The following is a 15,260-nucleotide window of genomic DNA, read 5'->3' as shown; positions in this document are numbered from 1 at the left end:
GAACAGTGCTTTGCACATAGAAAGCGCTTAATAAATACTATCATTATTATTATTATTATTATTATTGAGAGACCAGTTGCAATGCCACTTAGCCTGCCACTCCAGGAGACAGGACCACTCTTATTTTTAAACCTCATTAACCCAGCCCAGAGGAGTAAACCAGAAAGGATGTGGTGGCTTTGTGGTGAAACATTAGTTTTTGCTCATTCTTAGACTTCCTGGAATCATCAGTCCAAATCTCAAGTGGGTTTGCTCAATATTTCAGATTTTTTAGATTGATAAGATGAGGTACATGGAGTTTGCTGTTTAGTAGCCCGTAGGACAAGGCCTCATTCGCTCTGGAGGGCACTTTAGAATTCTTGCCGTTCTTCACAAGGAAAAGTGCTGTCTGTTATCCCGAGCTGAAGTTTTTGCCTCCCTGGAATAGTGACTGTAAGCTGTCAGCTGCAGACATGATGACATTTTAGTGCGTCAGATGTGTGGGTGCATGTACACACAGGTTTTTTGCTATGTATCTGTGGGGCAGATAAACTAGGACCTTGTAGTAGGCACATTTACACAGTATGCTTTCCACAAAATGCAGTTGATGTTACTCCATAATTTGTTAGGGAATGTAAGGAGACTTAATAATGCCTGGTTTTGATTTGCTCTTAGGCCTCCTCAGTAAGAACCATGGTTTGCAAAAGCCTCATTTAGTTGTGGCTAGTTCTTGCTAGGAAAAACGACAGGGAATAGAGGGTGCAGGGGCCCCAGTGGTAGTGAGGGAAAAAAAGTAAGATAAGGCGAGGCTAAATCTGACATACACAGAGCCTGGGATAGGCACCCACAAACACCCAGATTTGCATTTAGAGCAACGAAAGCAGAAATCAAAGAGTAGGTGCTGTCCTTAAATACTGGGACAAAATATGACGTGGTTTGGGGTTTTTTTTTTTCCCTCAAATTATGAAAATTGATACCATGGACCTAATCCCTTAACCCATTGACCCACAGACTTCTAGGCCACTGTTTGCTATTACGAGGGATTGTCCAAGAACACTAATTCAGCGTGCTCTGAGTTGCCCCAAAAGCACAGCGCATCGTGTGGGTCGTTTCCAGCCTCCGTGGTTGGCTGGAGCCAGTGAGGTGGGGGGATTTTGTATTGTAGGAGGCCTTTCTCATCGGGGGCTCCAGCTGGTAAGTGTGTCCCCTTCTTTCTTCCCCGCCCCCACGCACACACACACACATCTCTCTCTGGGTGGAGGAAGGGAAAGGGGAGACCGGAGGCCCAGATTGAAGTAGTCTTTATCATACTTGCTCCGCTCCCCCGGCATTCTTAATCACGTCTATTGAGCTAGCGAACCTTCCTCCCTACCCTGTGGCTGTAGGCCTTAAAGGATTCTAGCATCAAGTCGGTTTATGTGGTGTCATCACAAACATATAAGAAATCAAACTAAGATCTTTTGGTTATCAAGTACGAAACCTTAAACCTTCACCCTCCCTTCTCCCGCACCACCAAAAACAAAAACCCCAACCTAACCAGTGGGTGATATTTTATCTTCGTAAAGTTTTGATTTGGGACCCAGTGACTGTTTCCTCCATGACTAGCTTAGAGAGTGCTCCACAAGTCACACACTCAGCAATGAGGATTTAGTTAACCTCACCTAGAGGGTCAGGAGAGACAGAATCTTACTGCTGGGACAGCGGTTCGATTTCTTCCTCCCTACCCTGTGGCTGTAGGCCTTAAAGGATTCTAGCATGAAGTCGGTTTATGTGGTGTCATCACAAACATATAAGGAATCAAACTAAGATCTTTTGGTTATCAAGTACGAAACCTTAAACCTTCACCCTCCCTTCTCCCACACCACCAAAAACAAAAACCCCAACCTAACCAGTGGATGATATTTTATCTTCGTAGAGTTTTGTTTTGGGACCCAGTGACTGTTTCCTCCATGACTAGCTTAGAGAGTGCTCCACAAGTCACACACTCAACAATGAGGATTTAGTTAACCTCACCTAGAGGGTCAGGAGAGACAGAATCTTACTGCTGGGAGAGCGGTTCGATTTGCAGAATTTTATTTTTATGTTGTGTCTACTTCTAAGGGTAATGAGGCTAATTGCATTGCTGGAATTGTCACTCTTAGAAGTACATTTTGCTCATGATTCACCTAGTGTGGATCCCTTTGAAACACTAAATCGTGTCTTTTGTTCCTTGTGATGTCTGGTGGCATAAAACCCTGAATTTTGAATTATTTTCCTTTGTATGATTTTAATATAGATTTGGTTTGGAGGAGAAGGCTGCACAATGTTAGGAATCGTAAAAACAAGTTAAAAGACTTATTTTAAGTTTGGGGTTTATACTTGGAACGGAACTAATGGCTAGTTTAGAATTCCAGGCCCATAAGTCTGCAGTTGCAGTGTGAGTTGAAGAGACTAATTTCATTCTTCAGCTTCTGATCTTGCCTGCTGTTCTGCATGCTTCTGTTTCTTAATGTCTCTTATTTGTATCCTCAAATGGGTTTGGTTTTGGCTTATTAAATTAAGAGCAAATTCATCCTCTTAAGTTTCAGAAAGAATTACATGTCATCACCGTATGACATGGAAAATATTTTGTGAAATATTTTGTATTGGCTGAATTTAACAGTTTCGTCGACTTGGGTGGGTTCCGCTTTAGAACAACAAACCTGATTTAGATAGGTTGTGAAAGGAAGCGAAATGAGAACATAGAGTAGAAACTATTTGGTGTGTTTGCTCTTCTCATTGGGCTATCAGTAGGTGCCCATACTTAGCAATATATTGTAATGTTTTTAGAAAGCAATTTTATTTTCTGTTCATTCAGGAAAGTGTGACATCATCTGTGCTGTACATAGCTCAACATTCATCTATTCATTCATCCATCGTAAGGGCTTAAAAAGGAAAAACCAATTTTGTGTGTTTGGGGTGAAATCTTTAAGTAGGTCACTTCAGGGATTCTACTGAAACTCCTGGAAAATAGTGTTTCCCTGACTCGTATCTCTGCCTATAAAAAGTGGTGTTAAGAGGAAGTTTCATTTGTTTATCTGAAAGACTAGTCCTTTCCAAGAGTACAGTTTAGTTTTCAATTGTATTTATTGCGTATTTACTGTGGGGAGAGGACTACACCAAGCGCTATGGAGAGACACAATCCCTGCCCTCAAGGAATTTACAGTCTAGCAGGGGAAACAGACATTAAAATGAAATACAGGTAGGGGAAGCAACAAAGCAAAGGACGGGTCTGTAAGTTCTCGGGGGAAGGTGGTGGGGATGAGTACATACGTGCTTATTTCTCAGTAGGTTTTTGTTGGTTTCCTGAAGAACACTCCTTGAAAGTTCAGATTTGAGGGATCCTCAAAGAAACCAGAAAACAGACGTTTCTTATGAGAAGGAACTTGATTTAACCCTTAGGCATTTTTCCCTTCAAAGCCCTACTGAGAGCTCACCTCTGCCAAGAGGCCTTCCCAGACTGAGCCCTCTCCTCCCCCTCCACCCCACCTTACCTCCTTCACCTCCCCACACCACCTGTATATATGTATATATGTTTGTAAGTATTTATTACTCTATTTTATTTGTACATATTTATTCTATTTATTTTATTTTGTTAATTTGTTTTGTTGTCTGTCTCCCCCTTCTAGACTGTGAGCCCGCTGTTGGGTAGGGACCGTCTCTATATGTTGCCAACTTGTACTTCCCAAGCGCTTAGTACAGTGCTGTGCACACAGTAAGCGCTCAATACGATTGAATGAATGAACGAATGAACATGTTAATCTCCTGTATATATACCATAGGATACAACAGGTTAGGTCACATTTGTTGCTTAGGACAAATTAGGATATATCCACTGCTTTTATTACCAGGTGGTGAAGGCTCTTGGGATCACATTGTGGGGAAAGTGCGGTGGCAAGTTACAAAAAGTTTAAAATACAGCAAATTATAAAAGATCATGTTTTGACCTTTCCTAATTTTTTCTCCACTAGAAACTATGTTCCAACTTCCTGTCAACAACCTTGGCAGTTTAAGAAAAGCCCGGAAAACTGTGAAAAAAATACTTAGTGACATTGGTTTGGAATACTGTAAAGAACATATAGAAGTAAGTATTAACATCCTTGGGTCTTGGGGCAGTGGTCTGTCTTTGTTTCTCATAATCCCCTTTAGCAACTGCCCCAAACTGGCGGTGTCTTCCTGTTAGGAGTTTGAGTGATAAGTCCTTTTGGAAGTTGACTACAAATCTGTCAGAGTTCAGAGGAATTGTGGTTCCTTCAAAGGAAAGACTCAATATATTTCAGATACATCCTCTCTCAAAGAGGATGGTTATGTATATAGGTATATATTTATACATAACAGCTTAGTACAGTGCTGTGCACACAGTAAGCGCTCAGTAAATATGATTGAATGAATATACATATGTATGTGGCTATCTAGCTATGTGCTTATTCATCATCCAATGTGGCACTTCCTCTCCAAAGGCCTGACTTGTTTATCTGGGCTATTCCAAGGGCCAGTGAGGGTGTAGTTGGATAAACATGAATAAAGTTGTTATTTTTTTTACCCCTAAATTCAAGAATCCTGGATTCTTGACTCAGCTGTGTTGATTATTTTATCTTGAGTTTAGGTTTGTCTCAGTCAATGAAATGTATCAGTGTTGAAGTATGATAAAATTTGATAATTTACCAAATCAGCATGAACCTTTCATTCCATTTTACATTGACCTAAAGCCTACAGCAATTGTTTTGTAAATTAGTAGTAACCAGTCATATACCCTGATCATCGTCATAATTGTGGCATTTGTTTTGTTCTTTTTATGTGCCGAGTACTGTGCTGAACACTGAGTACAATCAGATCAGACACTGTCCCTTTCCCTCATGGAAAGGAAGGGGAAGAAGTATTGAATCTCCATTTTACAGTTGGGGGAACTGGAGCTTAGAAAAGTTAAGTGTCTTGCCCACAGTCACCCAGAAGGCAAGTGGCTGAGCCAGGATTAGAACCCCGGTTTCTGGACTCCCAAATCCTGTGCTCTTTCCATTAGGCCACACTCCTCCACCTCTCTCCCTTTCCCCCATTTTTACGTGTCTTGGCTTGAGTTTGGGTTGAGTGATATTCTCAGAAAAGCAATTTTTAAAGCATTGACTACTGGTCAGAACTCCATCTAACAGTAAGATATTTATCAAGAATCCCCATTTCCTTATCCACAGTCCCTCTCATTAAGCAGAGGCATGCAGTTGAGTTACTCCCAAAGAATGCCAACATTTTCGACACAACTCAGCGCAGCTTAATGGAAAGCTTCTTACTGCAAGCTCATTTTGCTTATTTACTTATTGCTTATGATTTTTCAGCCTTTCTTATGACGTGTTTGAGGGTGTACTTTTTGACCTGGAACCAACATTTGGTTCCTTAAAGGTACCTCTCGTGGTACCTTTTGGGTAGGAGAGGACCAATAAATGCGAAGAGCTTAAACAGAAAATGCTTAGCATTCATCTGTGTTTGAATCTGTGACTTAATTAGAACGTCTGACTGTTTCTTTGGAAACTGAAATATGATTGACATAGCGAAAGTGTGGTCGAAAAGGAGTATTTTAAGTAATACTCCCTCCTACTTAGATTGTGAGCCCCATGTGGGACAGGGACTGTGTCTGACCTGATTTAACTTGTATCTACCCCAGCGCTTGAAATACAGAGCTTGACATACATAGAGTAAGCCCAGCTAGGGTTATAATGGTTCTTGCTACTAAAGTGGAAGGTTGACACTTTTTCTCCTGTGCTTTTTGCAGGATTTTAAACAGTTTGAACCTAATGACTTTTATTTGAAAAACACTACATGGGAGGATGTTGGATTGTGGGACCCTTCACTTACAAAAAATCAGGTAAGTCCAGAGACTAATTTAATCACGTAAGGCATTTTACAGTTTCTTCCATTCGTCACCTATACAGTCACCCTAAGCCATTTCTTTCCAGTACAGATTTTGAAGTCAGTGATCTAAGTGACTTGGTGGTGGAGTGTTGGGGGATGGTGAGCTGTGAGGGGACGTGGTTATTCTTGCCCCAGTGGGATGGAATGTAGGCATTTTCTTTAGCATTCCCACCAACCCAATAAAGCAGGTTTCACTTTTCCGACGCCAGAGTGTTTGCTTAAAAATTTAGTTTTTTCTAATCAATAGGCCCGCAGTTTTCCCCTCAGTTCTTTCGAGTCACACTTCACGATAGCTCGCTTTCCTAAAGGCCATGGGAAAGTGTCGGAGACCCTGACTTTTCTCACTGCAGTAGGCCTTATTGCTTCCATTGCTCTGTGGCTCCCAAAGAGTGTGGGCGGTCCAGGCCTGCACATGTGGGAGCAGATGGCTAAGTGAAGTGGCAATGAAAACATGAAGATATTTGTTTAATTTTTTTCTAATTTGACAGGAAAAACAGTATTGAGCTAGAAAGAGTACAGGGATTAAGGTTATTGGGGTTTAGTTTAGAAAGGGAGAAAATAGGCAGAATTGGAAAGACATGACAATTCAGCATCCACCCGGAAGGGAAAGAAACTAAAGGTTTTCTCCATCCTGACTGATGCTTACCCCCCGCTCTCGGAGTGGTGTGTGGCTTGTGTTTTTTTGTGTGGTTTTTTTATTTTATTTTATTAAGAGCACCAGTTCTCCATTGCCCGATCTTCCCAAGGATTAAACAGTGGGCAAACAAACAGTACTCTTCTGAACTTTGAACTTCTGCTTAGTCTGGTGGAGTTACCTGGTTTTCTTGTGCCTTGATGGTTGTGTTCTAGATAGGCTTTAATGTCAGTGCAAGAACAATCTGAGACAGGCAACATTCCAAATAGGAAAATAGCCGTATTAAATCCAGTGTTGGATAGGTCTGATAACCTGAAGGCTGGTTCCACTGTGAACGGCCAGTCTGACGTTGCAAAGGAAGACCTGGGCTCTGGCTGAAGAAAAAAGGCCAGGATCTGTTTTCCTCCTAGAGAACATGAGGTTCGGGAAGAGCGAGCCTCTCGTCGAGCGTGCGTTTTGCCAGTCATTGCTAGCCCTCGTCAAAGGACTTCCTTGAGCGCTGCTGGTTTTAATTTTGCAACTGTGAAACTGGCTGCTGCTCCGAACACCGGGACGTTCGGAAACACTGTGGTCTGAGCACCACTCATCCCATTCTGGGGGAGGTTTTTGTATAACGTCTTCGCTGGAAATCAAACAGCTCTCTTAGGCCTTCGGGTATTGCCTTGGCGTGGAAAGGAGCGTCGAAACTTTTGGTTTTGGAGGCAAAGTTCTCCATACTACGAAATTCTACTTTGTTCAGAATGTTTGGGTTGTGTCTTGGTGGAATATACACTTTTCTCCCCAGTTCCCCCATGGCAGAAGGAGAACAGCCTCATCTGTCAGTGTAGAACGGTCTGTTTCCATCCAGCTCTCACATTCGTTCATTCATCCAGTTGTATTTATTGAGCGCTTACTGTGTGCAGAGCACTGTACTAAGCGCTTGGGAAGTACAAGTTGGCAACATATAGTTGCCTCACATAAGGCGAGGACTGCGTGCCCCGCGAAAGCCCACATTAAGGAATTCTGGCGAGGTAGCCCTTGGCCACAAACCATTTTGCGGTGCGCTCTGCCCTTGCGGGGTCGGGTGGGCGTCCCTCAATCCCCCACTGGCGTTGTACCCAAAGCGTGTAGGGAAAATACACATCAGGGCAGAACCGAGCACCCGCTATCAACCGGTTGGTCTGTGGCATTTATTAGGCACTTCCTGGGCACAGAGCTCTCGGGAAAGTACAATACACCCTCCGTGCCCACAAGGAGCTTGCAGTCCAGGGTGCTGTGACTCTTTGGCGTTCATTCTGTGGGGCGGAGTCGGTCCACTGCCTTCAGCTGGAGTCGGTCCACTGCCTTCAGCTGGAGTCCAGTCGGCACGGATCAAAAGAATTTCACCACAGGGAGCTTTACTGTAGTAAGCGCTTGGGAAGTACAAGTTGGCAACATATAGTTGCCTCACATAAGGCGAGGACTGCGTGCCCCGCGAAAGCCCACATTAAGGAATCCTGGCGAGGTAGCCCTTGGCCACAAACCATTTTGCGGTGCGCTCTGCCCTTGCAAGGTCGGGTGGGCGTCCCTCAATCCCCCACTGGCGTCGTACCCAGAGCGTGTAGGGAAAACACACATCAGGGCAGAACCGATCGCCCGCTATCAACCGGTCGATCTGTGGCATTTACTGGGCACTTCCTGGGCACAGAGCTCTCGGGAAAGTACAGTACACCCTCCGTGCCCACAAGGAGCTTGCAGTCCAGGGTGCTGTGACTCTTTGGGGTTCATTCTGTGGGGCGGAGTCGGTCCGCTGCCTTCAGCTGGAGTCCGGTCGGCACGGATCAAAAGAATTTCACCACAGGGAGCTTTGTCCTGCCCCAAGGCCAAGTTGTAAATGTGCGTCCCGGAGCCGGTTGTCCTCAGTTTGGTGGAGGTCAGGGTGGCTGGGCTCTCCCAAGCAAGACGGGCCAAGTTCCAGCTTTAACTCTAGGTTTTCGTGAGGAGTCCGGCCTTCACCCTTCACTGATGACCCCGTGGGAAAGCGGTTGTTAGAGGTGAAAGATTTGTAATTGATTGAAGAGCGTCTTAAGATTGATTTTGTTTTAAGGAGCCTCTTCCATTTTATAGTCACGTTGTCGATGGCATCCAATGAAACTGACCCAGTGAATGGATGCAGGGATTGAAGAATGGTCACAGAGCCCATTCCAGGAACATGCTGAATCAGGATTGCTTTCCACATTGATTTTGGGGGCCTCTGAACGTGGCGATCCGGGCATCTCCCGGGAATGTTAAGATTCTGCTTGAGGCCACGTGTGCAGACAGTCAGATACCACCGATTGATTGTCTGAGAACCTACTAGAGCATGTTGGGACGACTTCCAGTTGGGAGTGCAAGGTGTAGTAAAGGACTTTGAGATAAAGTCTGAATCCTCAGACTGTTGCCGCCCCTCTGCTGCTCCGGGGAAGATGAAGCGGTATGGCCCGGTGGCCAGAGCACGGGCTGGGAGCCAGAGGCCCCAGGTTCTGATCCCGGCTCCGTGCCTTGTCTGTTGTGTGAGCTTGGTGGCAAGTCACTTCGCTTCCCTGTGCCTCAGTGAGCTCATCTGTCAAACGGGGATTAAGACTGTGAGCCCCATGTGGGACTGTGTCCAACCTGATTAGCTTGTGTCTACCTCAGAGCGTAGTACAGTGCCTGGTACGTGGTAAGCACTCAGCAGAGACCGTAAGGAAAAAAAAAAAAAAAACGGTGAGGGTCCCGACCGTCGGACGAGGCTCCCGGCTAGGAACGTGTCCTGATGTCGCTCTCTCTTCTTTGCCTGCAGGACTATCGGACAAAACCCTTTTGCTGCAGCGCCTGTCCGTTTTCCTCGAAGTTCTTTTCCGCCTACAAAAGTCACTTCCGCAATGTCCACAGCGAAGACTTTGAGAACAGGATTCTCCTCAACTGTCCCTACTGTACCTTCAATGCGGACAAAAAGACATTGGAAACGCACATTAAGATATTTCACGCTCCAAATGCCCCCGCACCGAGCAGCGGCATCAGCACTTTTAAGGATAAAAACAAACACGAGAGCCTTAAACCTAAGCAGGCTGACAGTGTAGAGCAAGCTGTTTATTACTGTAAGAAGTGCACTTACCGAGATCCTCTCTACGAAATCGTCAGAAAGCACATTTACAGGGAACATTTCCAGCACGTCGCAGCACCTTACGTCGCCCAGGCAGGCGAAAAGTCACTGAACGGGGCCGTCCCGCTGAGTTCCAGTGCCCGAGAGGAGGGTAGTATTCACTGCAAGCGATGCCTTTTTATGCCGAAGTCCTACGAAGCTTTAGTCCAGCACGTCATCGAAGACCACGAGCGGATCGGTTACCAGGTCACGGCGATGATAGGGCACACCAACGTGGTGGTGCCGCGGTCCAAACCGCTGATGCTGATCGCTCCCAAACCCCAGGAGAAGAAGCCGCTGGGCCTCCCGCCCCGCGTCGGGGCCCTGGGCTCGGGCGGCCTCCGGCCCCTCCCGTCCCAGCAGATGGTCAACCGGCTCACTATACCAAAGCCTAACTTGAACTCCACGGGCGTCAACATGCTGTCGAACGTCCACCTCCCGCAGAACAATTACGGCGTCAAGTCGGTGGCCCCGGGCTACGGCGTGGGGCAGTCGGTGCGGCTGAGCCTGAGCGGGAGCGCCCCGGTCTCCCTCCCGCAGCAGTCGCCGGCGATGAAACCGCTGCTGCCCAGCGGGAACGGGAGGCCGTACGGGCTGGGGGCCGAGCAGAGGGGCCAGGGCCCGGCCCGCTACGCGCTCCAGTCGGCCAATTCCTCCTCCTCCTCCTCGTCGTCCTCCTCCTCCACCTCGTCGTCGTCGTCCTCGCTGTCGAAGCCGTCCTCCCTCTCGCAGTCGCAGGCGGCCTCGCGGGCGCTGGGGCAGTCGGGGGCCAAGCCCCCCGCCGCGGCCACCGGCCCGTCGCCCGCCAACACCTCGTCCACCCAGAAGTGGAAGATCTGTACCATCTGCAACGAGCTGTTCCCCGAGAACGTGTACAGCGTCCACTTCGAGAAGGAGCACAAGGCGGAGAAGGTGCCGGCCGTGGCCAACTACATCATGAAGATCCACAACTTCACCAGTAAGTGTCTCTACTGTAACCGCTACCTGCCCACGGACACCCTGCTGAACCACATGCTGATCCACGGCCTGTCCTGCCCCTACTGCCGGTCGACCTTCAACGACGTGGAGAAGATGGCGGCGCACATGCGGCTGGCCCACGTGGACGAGGAGATGGGGCCCAAGACGGACTCCACGCTGACCTTCGACCTGACGCTGCAGCAGGGCAGCCACACCAACATCCACCTGCTGGTCACCACGTACAACCTGAGGGACGCCCCCGCCGAGTCGGTGGCGTACCACGCGCAGAACACCCCCCCGGTGCCCCCGAAGGCGCAGCCCAAGGTCCAGGAGAAGGCGGACGTGCCGGTCAAGAGCTCGCCGCAGGCCGCCGTCCCCTACAAGAAGGACGTGGGCAAGACCCTGTGCCCGCTGTGCTTCTCCATCCTCAAGGGCCCCATCTCGGACGCCCTGGCCCACCACCTGCGGGAGCGGCACCAGGTGATCCAGACGGTCCACCCCGTGGAGAAGAAGCTCACCTACAAGTGCATCCACTGCCTGGGCGTCTACACGAGCAACATGACGGCCTCCACCATCACGCTGCACCTCGTCCACTGCCGGGGGGTGGGCAAGACCCAGAACGGCCAGGACAAGGCCACCGCCCCGTCCCGCCTCAACCAGGCCCCGGCGGGCCTGGGCCCCGTGAAGCGGACCTACGAGCACGTGGAGTTCTCCATGCTGAAGAAGCGGAAGCTGGACGACGACCTGGACTCCCCGCCGTCCCTCTTCGAGGAGAAGCCCGAGGAGCCCGTGGTGCTGGCGCTGGACCCCAAGGGCCACGAGGACGACTCCTACGAAGCCCGGAAGACCTTCCTCACCAAGTACTTCAACAAGCAGCCCTACCCCACGAGGAGAGAGATCGAGAAGCTGGCGGCCAGCCTCTGGTTGTGGAAGTCGGACATCGCCTCCCACTTCAGCAACAAGAGGAAGAAGTGCGTCCGCGACTGCGAGAAGTACAAGCCCGGGGTGCTGCTCGGCTTCAACATGAAGGAGCTGAACAAGGTCAAGCACGAGATGGATTTCGACGCCGAGTGGCTCTTCGAGAACCACGACGAGAAGAATTCCCGGGTCAACGCCAGCAAAACCGTGGACAAGAAGATCAGCCTGGGCAAGGGGGACGACAGCTCGTCGGACAGCCTGGACAACCTGGACGAGGACTCCAACGGGGGCGGCAGCGACTTCGGCGACCCGGCCTTCGACGTGGACCACAAGGTGCCCGCCGGGAGCCCCGGCGAGGACCCCGACGGGAGCCCGGCCAAGCTGACCGGCGAGGACCCCGCGGACTCGCCCGGCGAGGCCAGCCGGCGGGAGGACCCGGGAGACGCCGAGTACCGGGAGCCGCGGGCCGCCGGGGAGCCGGCCAAGCTGGTGCGCGACGCCTCCGACAGCGACGGGGATCCGGACGACCCGGCCGAGTGGAAGGACGGCGGGTCCCCGGCGGAGAGCGGGCCCGCCTCCCAGCCGGTGTCCGACTTCGAGGACAACACGTCCGAGGTCAAGCCGGGGGCCTGGACGGACGAGTCGTCCCAGAGCGAGGACGCCGGCGGCAGCGGCAAGCCGCCCGCGGAGGCCGGAGGGGCGTCGGAGAGCGACGAGGAGCAGCTGAAGTGGAAGGCGGGCTCCTACGGGAAAGTGGAAGAGTTCTGGGCCAAGGACCAGTCGCAGTGGAAAAACGCGTCCGAGAACGAGGAGAGCCTGTCCAACCCCCAGATGGAGTGGCAAAATAGCACAATTGACAGCGAAGACGGAGATCAGTTTGACAATATAACCGACGGCGTCGCCGAGCAGATGCACGGCGGTTTAACCGGCGTCGAGCTGAGCAGCCAACAAGCGTAAGCTGCTCCGCTCCTGGGCTGCGGCTGTGGCGGCGGCGTTGGGGGGGGGAGGGGCGCGTGGCTGGTTGGGGGGGGGGGGGGCGCGGGGGGCCAGAGGAGGCGGGGCGGGAGGGGGGGAGAGGGCGGGGCGGCTGGCCGGGGAGGGCCGCCATCTAGAACTGTCCGACCGTGGCATTTCCGACTGACTGCTAAAGCTTCATTCGAACTGGTACTGCCCTCGGAGCGCGAGATCATCCGGCTAAGCGGGCTTGGGGGGGGCGGGGGCGCCGGGGTGGGGCGGGGGGGCCGGGGGAGAGAGACCGTGGTGGGGGGCGCCGGGGGTGGGAGGGGGAAGAAGGCGCGTGGGGGTGGCCACTCTGATTCCAGTGGTCATTGCGAAGCCAACCGTGGGCCGATCTCGCTCGAGAGTCCGCCGCGCCCGAGCCCCGCGCACCGCCACCGGAGTGCGAAAAGCGATAAGCTGGTGGCTCCCGGAGGCGCACGAGGAGAAGCAGAGGTTTATTTTAAATCCGCATTTTCACCGTTTCTTTCACCCTGTACACGTTCGGCCGTCTGTCCTTTTTAAAACGTCGCCCCCTCCTCCGCACGATAGCGTAGGGCCGACGTACGAGCTACCAGTTCGATGTGTATAGTAGACTCTGGGAAAATCGATTTTTTTTTTTTTTCATGTATTCATTCTGAATAGTTGAAATGTATATTTGTACAGTCTTTTAGACCTATTCAAGTGAAGCTTATGCTATTGTTCTTGTGTTACCCATCATAGGTTGGTTTCCTCTTTTTTAGTGGTGCCCTGCTGTGTAATAAACGCTGTATCTAGTTTACTTAGCAAAAGCTTGAAACTGCTCCAGTAAGAACTTTTGACAGACTTAGTTTTTGCACATAACCTTGTACAATCTCGAACCGGAGGCCGGGGACATAAACTATATCTGGTCTCTCTTGTATTATAGAATTTTCTCGTTCTGAATAGCCTTGACATTACAGCTGATGATAAACTGGTATTTCAGATCCGTTTTCTGAAATCTTTTAAGCTAAAAAACAAAAAGATCACCTGCAAGAAACGAATTTGCAACTACTAATTTTGACACCTTTTAGATCTGTATAAAAAAAAAGTGTATTGTGTTGAAGCAGCAGACCGAAACCCGAGAGCGCTGCCTTTTGAATATTTAGTTTTATCTTTAGTTAAACACCAAATGGTGCATCATTTATACCATCTAATATATGACACACTGTTGTAGTATGTATAATTTTGTGCTCTTTATTTCCCTTTGTATTCATTTAAGCATCTAAATAAATTGCTGTATTGTGCTTAATGTAAACCTTGGCTTTATTACGAATGACGCTGCCGCGTCAGTTTGTTCCTGCTGGCACCTGAGCCCGCTGCGGGCCTCCGGGGGAACGGTCCGATCCGACGGGCCCGGGTTTCCCGGGATCCCCGTCCCACGCTCCTTGGCGGCTCGTCTCTGGTCCCCAAAAGATCCGATTCCGGTTCCGTTTATCCCGGTGAAAGGGCGGGCGGAGACCCCACTTGGAAACGATGCACCTCGTAGATGAGAATCTTGGGACGGCGACGGGCGAGCTTCATTTTCAGACGGGCACGGCGTCATTAAACGAATCTGTTTGTTCTTTTCCGGCCGCTATTTTGCAAAACACCAGCTTGCGGGAGCGGCGGGGGCGGTCTGCTTATTTGTTCACAGGTCACCGGCAATAATAGGGCGGCGCAGACGCAGCCCCCTTCGGATCCGGGAAGCCAGTCGGGTAACCTCCGGGAAAGGAGGGAGCTGGCCGTCTTCAACCGGGGGCGCGCAGTGGAAGTCGTTCTCAGGTCTGGATAAGATTGGCCACGCGTGGGTCCGGCCTCCGGAAAATTGGGGAGCCGCGGACGTAGTCGGCGGCGGTGGGTGGGGCGAAGGGGATTTCCCCCTCGTGGTTTGGATTACGCCCCTCTGGAGTATCTCGTCCGCTGTTGTCGGTTCTCCCGGCCTTACAGGATGCGCTCCTTTTCCCTCTAGACTTGTAAGCTCCATGTGGGCAGAAAACATGTCTCCCAACTCTGTTACATTGTACTCCCTCAAGGACTTTTAGACTGTGAGCCCACTGTTGGGTAGGGACTGTCTCTATGTGTTGCCAATTTGTACTTCCCAAGCACTTAGTACAGTGCTCTGCACATAGTAAGCGCTCAATAAATACGATTGATTGATTGACTTAGGACGGTGCTCTGCGCACAGGAAGCACTCGATAAATACCGCTGGTCGGCCGGTTGACAGGTCCTGGAGGAACAGGGTTGGTTTTCCGATAGAGTCCTAAGACTTACTGGGGTACGGAAAATTCCAGAGGTAGGAAAATTGGTGCAGTTACGCTTCCTGACATGCTTGGGGAAGGTTTGGGAGTAAACTTCTGGCTTCCAGTTGGGGGGGGGCTGGTTGCTACTCGTAGAGTCTGGGGGAGCAGCGTGGCTCAGTGGAAAGAGCCCGGGCTTTGGAGTCAGAGGTCTTGGGTTTGAATCCCGGCTCCGCCACGTGTCTGCTGTGTGACCTTGGGCAAGTCACTTAACTTCTCTGAGCCTCAGTTCCCTCATCTGTAAAATGGGGATTACGACTGTGAGCCCCACGTGGGACAACCTGATCACCTTGTATCCCCCCCCAGCGCTTAGAACAGTGCTTTGCACATAGTAAGCACTTAACAAATGCCATCATTATTATTATTATTATTATCATTATAAGCTTGCACGGCCTGACTCGGTCACCTTGAAAAAAACTTTCCAGCTGTGGTAGTTCCT

General features: G+C 50.1%; 1 protein-coding gene across 1 annotated transcript in view; it reads left to right on the top strand.

Annotated features, from left to right (window-relative positions):
* The window catches only part of LOC119931536 (activity dependent neuroprotector homeobox), a 52,601-nt gene extending 40,070 nt beyond the window's left edge, over nucleotides 1–12,531 (top strand). Inside the window, exons 2-4 of the mRNA XM_038750295.1 lie at nucleotides 3,969–4,081; nucleotides 5,759–5,851; nucleotides 9,312–12,531. Coding sequence (XP_038606223.1) covers nucleotides 3,974–4,081; nucleotides 5,759–5,851; nucleotides 9,312–12,485 — 3,375 coding nt within the window. The 5' untranslated portion in view covers nucleotides 3,969–3,973 and the 3' untranslated portion in view covers nucleotides 12,486–12,531. The remainder of the gene's footprint in view (nucleotides 1–3,968; nucleotides 4,082–5,758; nucleotides 5,852–9,311) is intronic.
* The last annotated feature ends 2,729 nt before the right edge of the window (nucleotides 12,532–15,260 follow it).

Source organism: Tachyglossus aculeatus, chromosome 8 (assembly GCF_015852505.1).
Source record: "Tachyglossus aculeatus isolate mTacAcu1 chromosome 8, mTacAcu1.pri, whole genome shotgun sequence".
Classification (NCBI taxonomy): Eukaryota; Metazoa; Chordata; class Mammalia; order Monotremata; family Tachyglossidae; genus Tachyglossus; species Tachyglossus aculeatus.
Note: the sequence above shows the minus strand (reverse complement) of the source record. Positions and strands in the feature narration are given on the sequence as shown.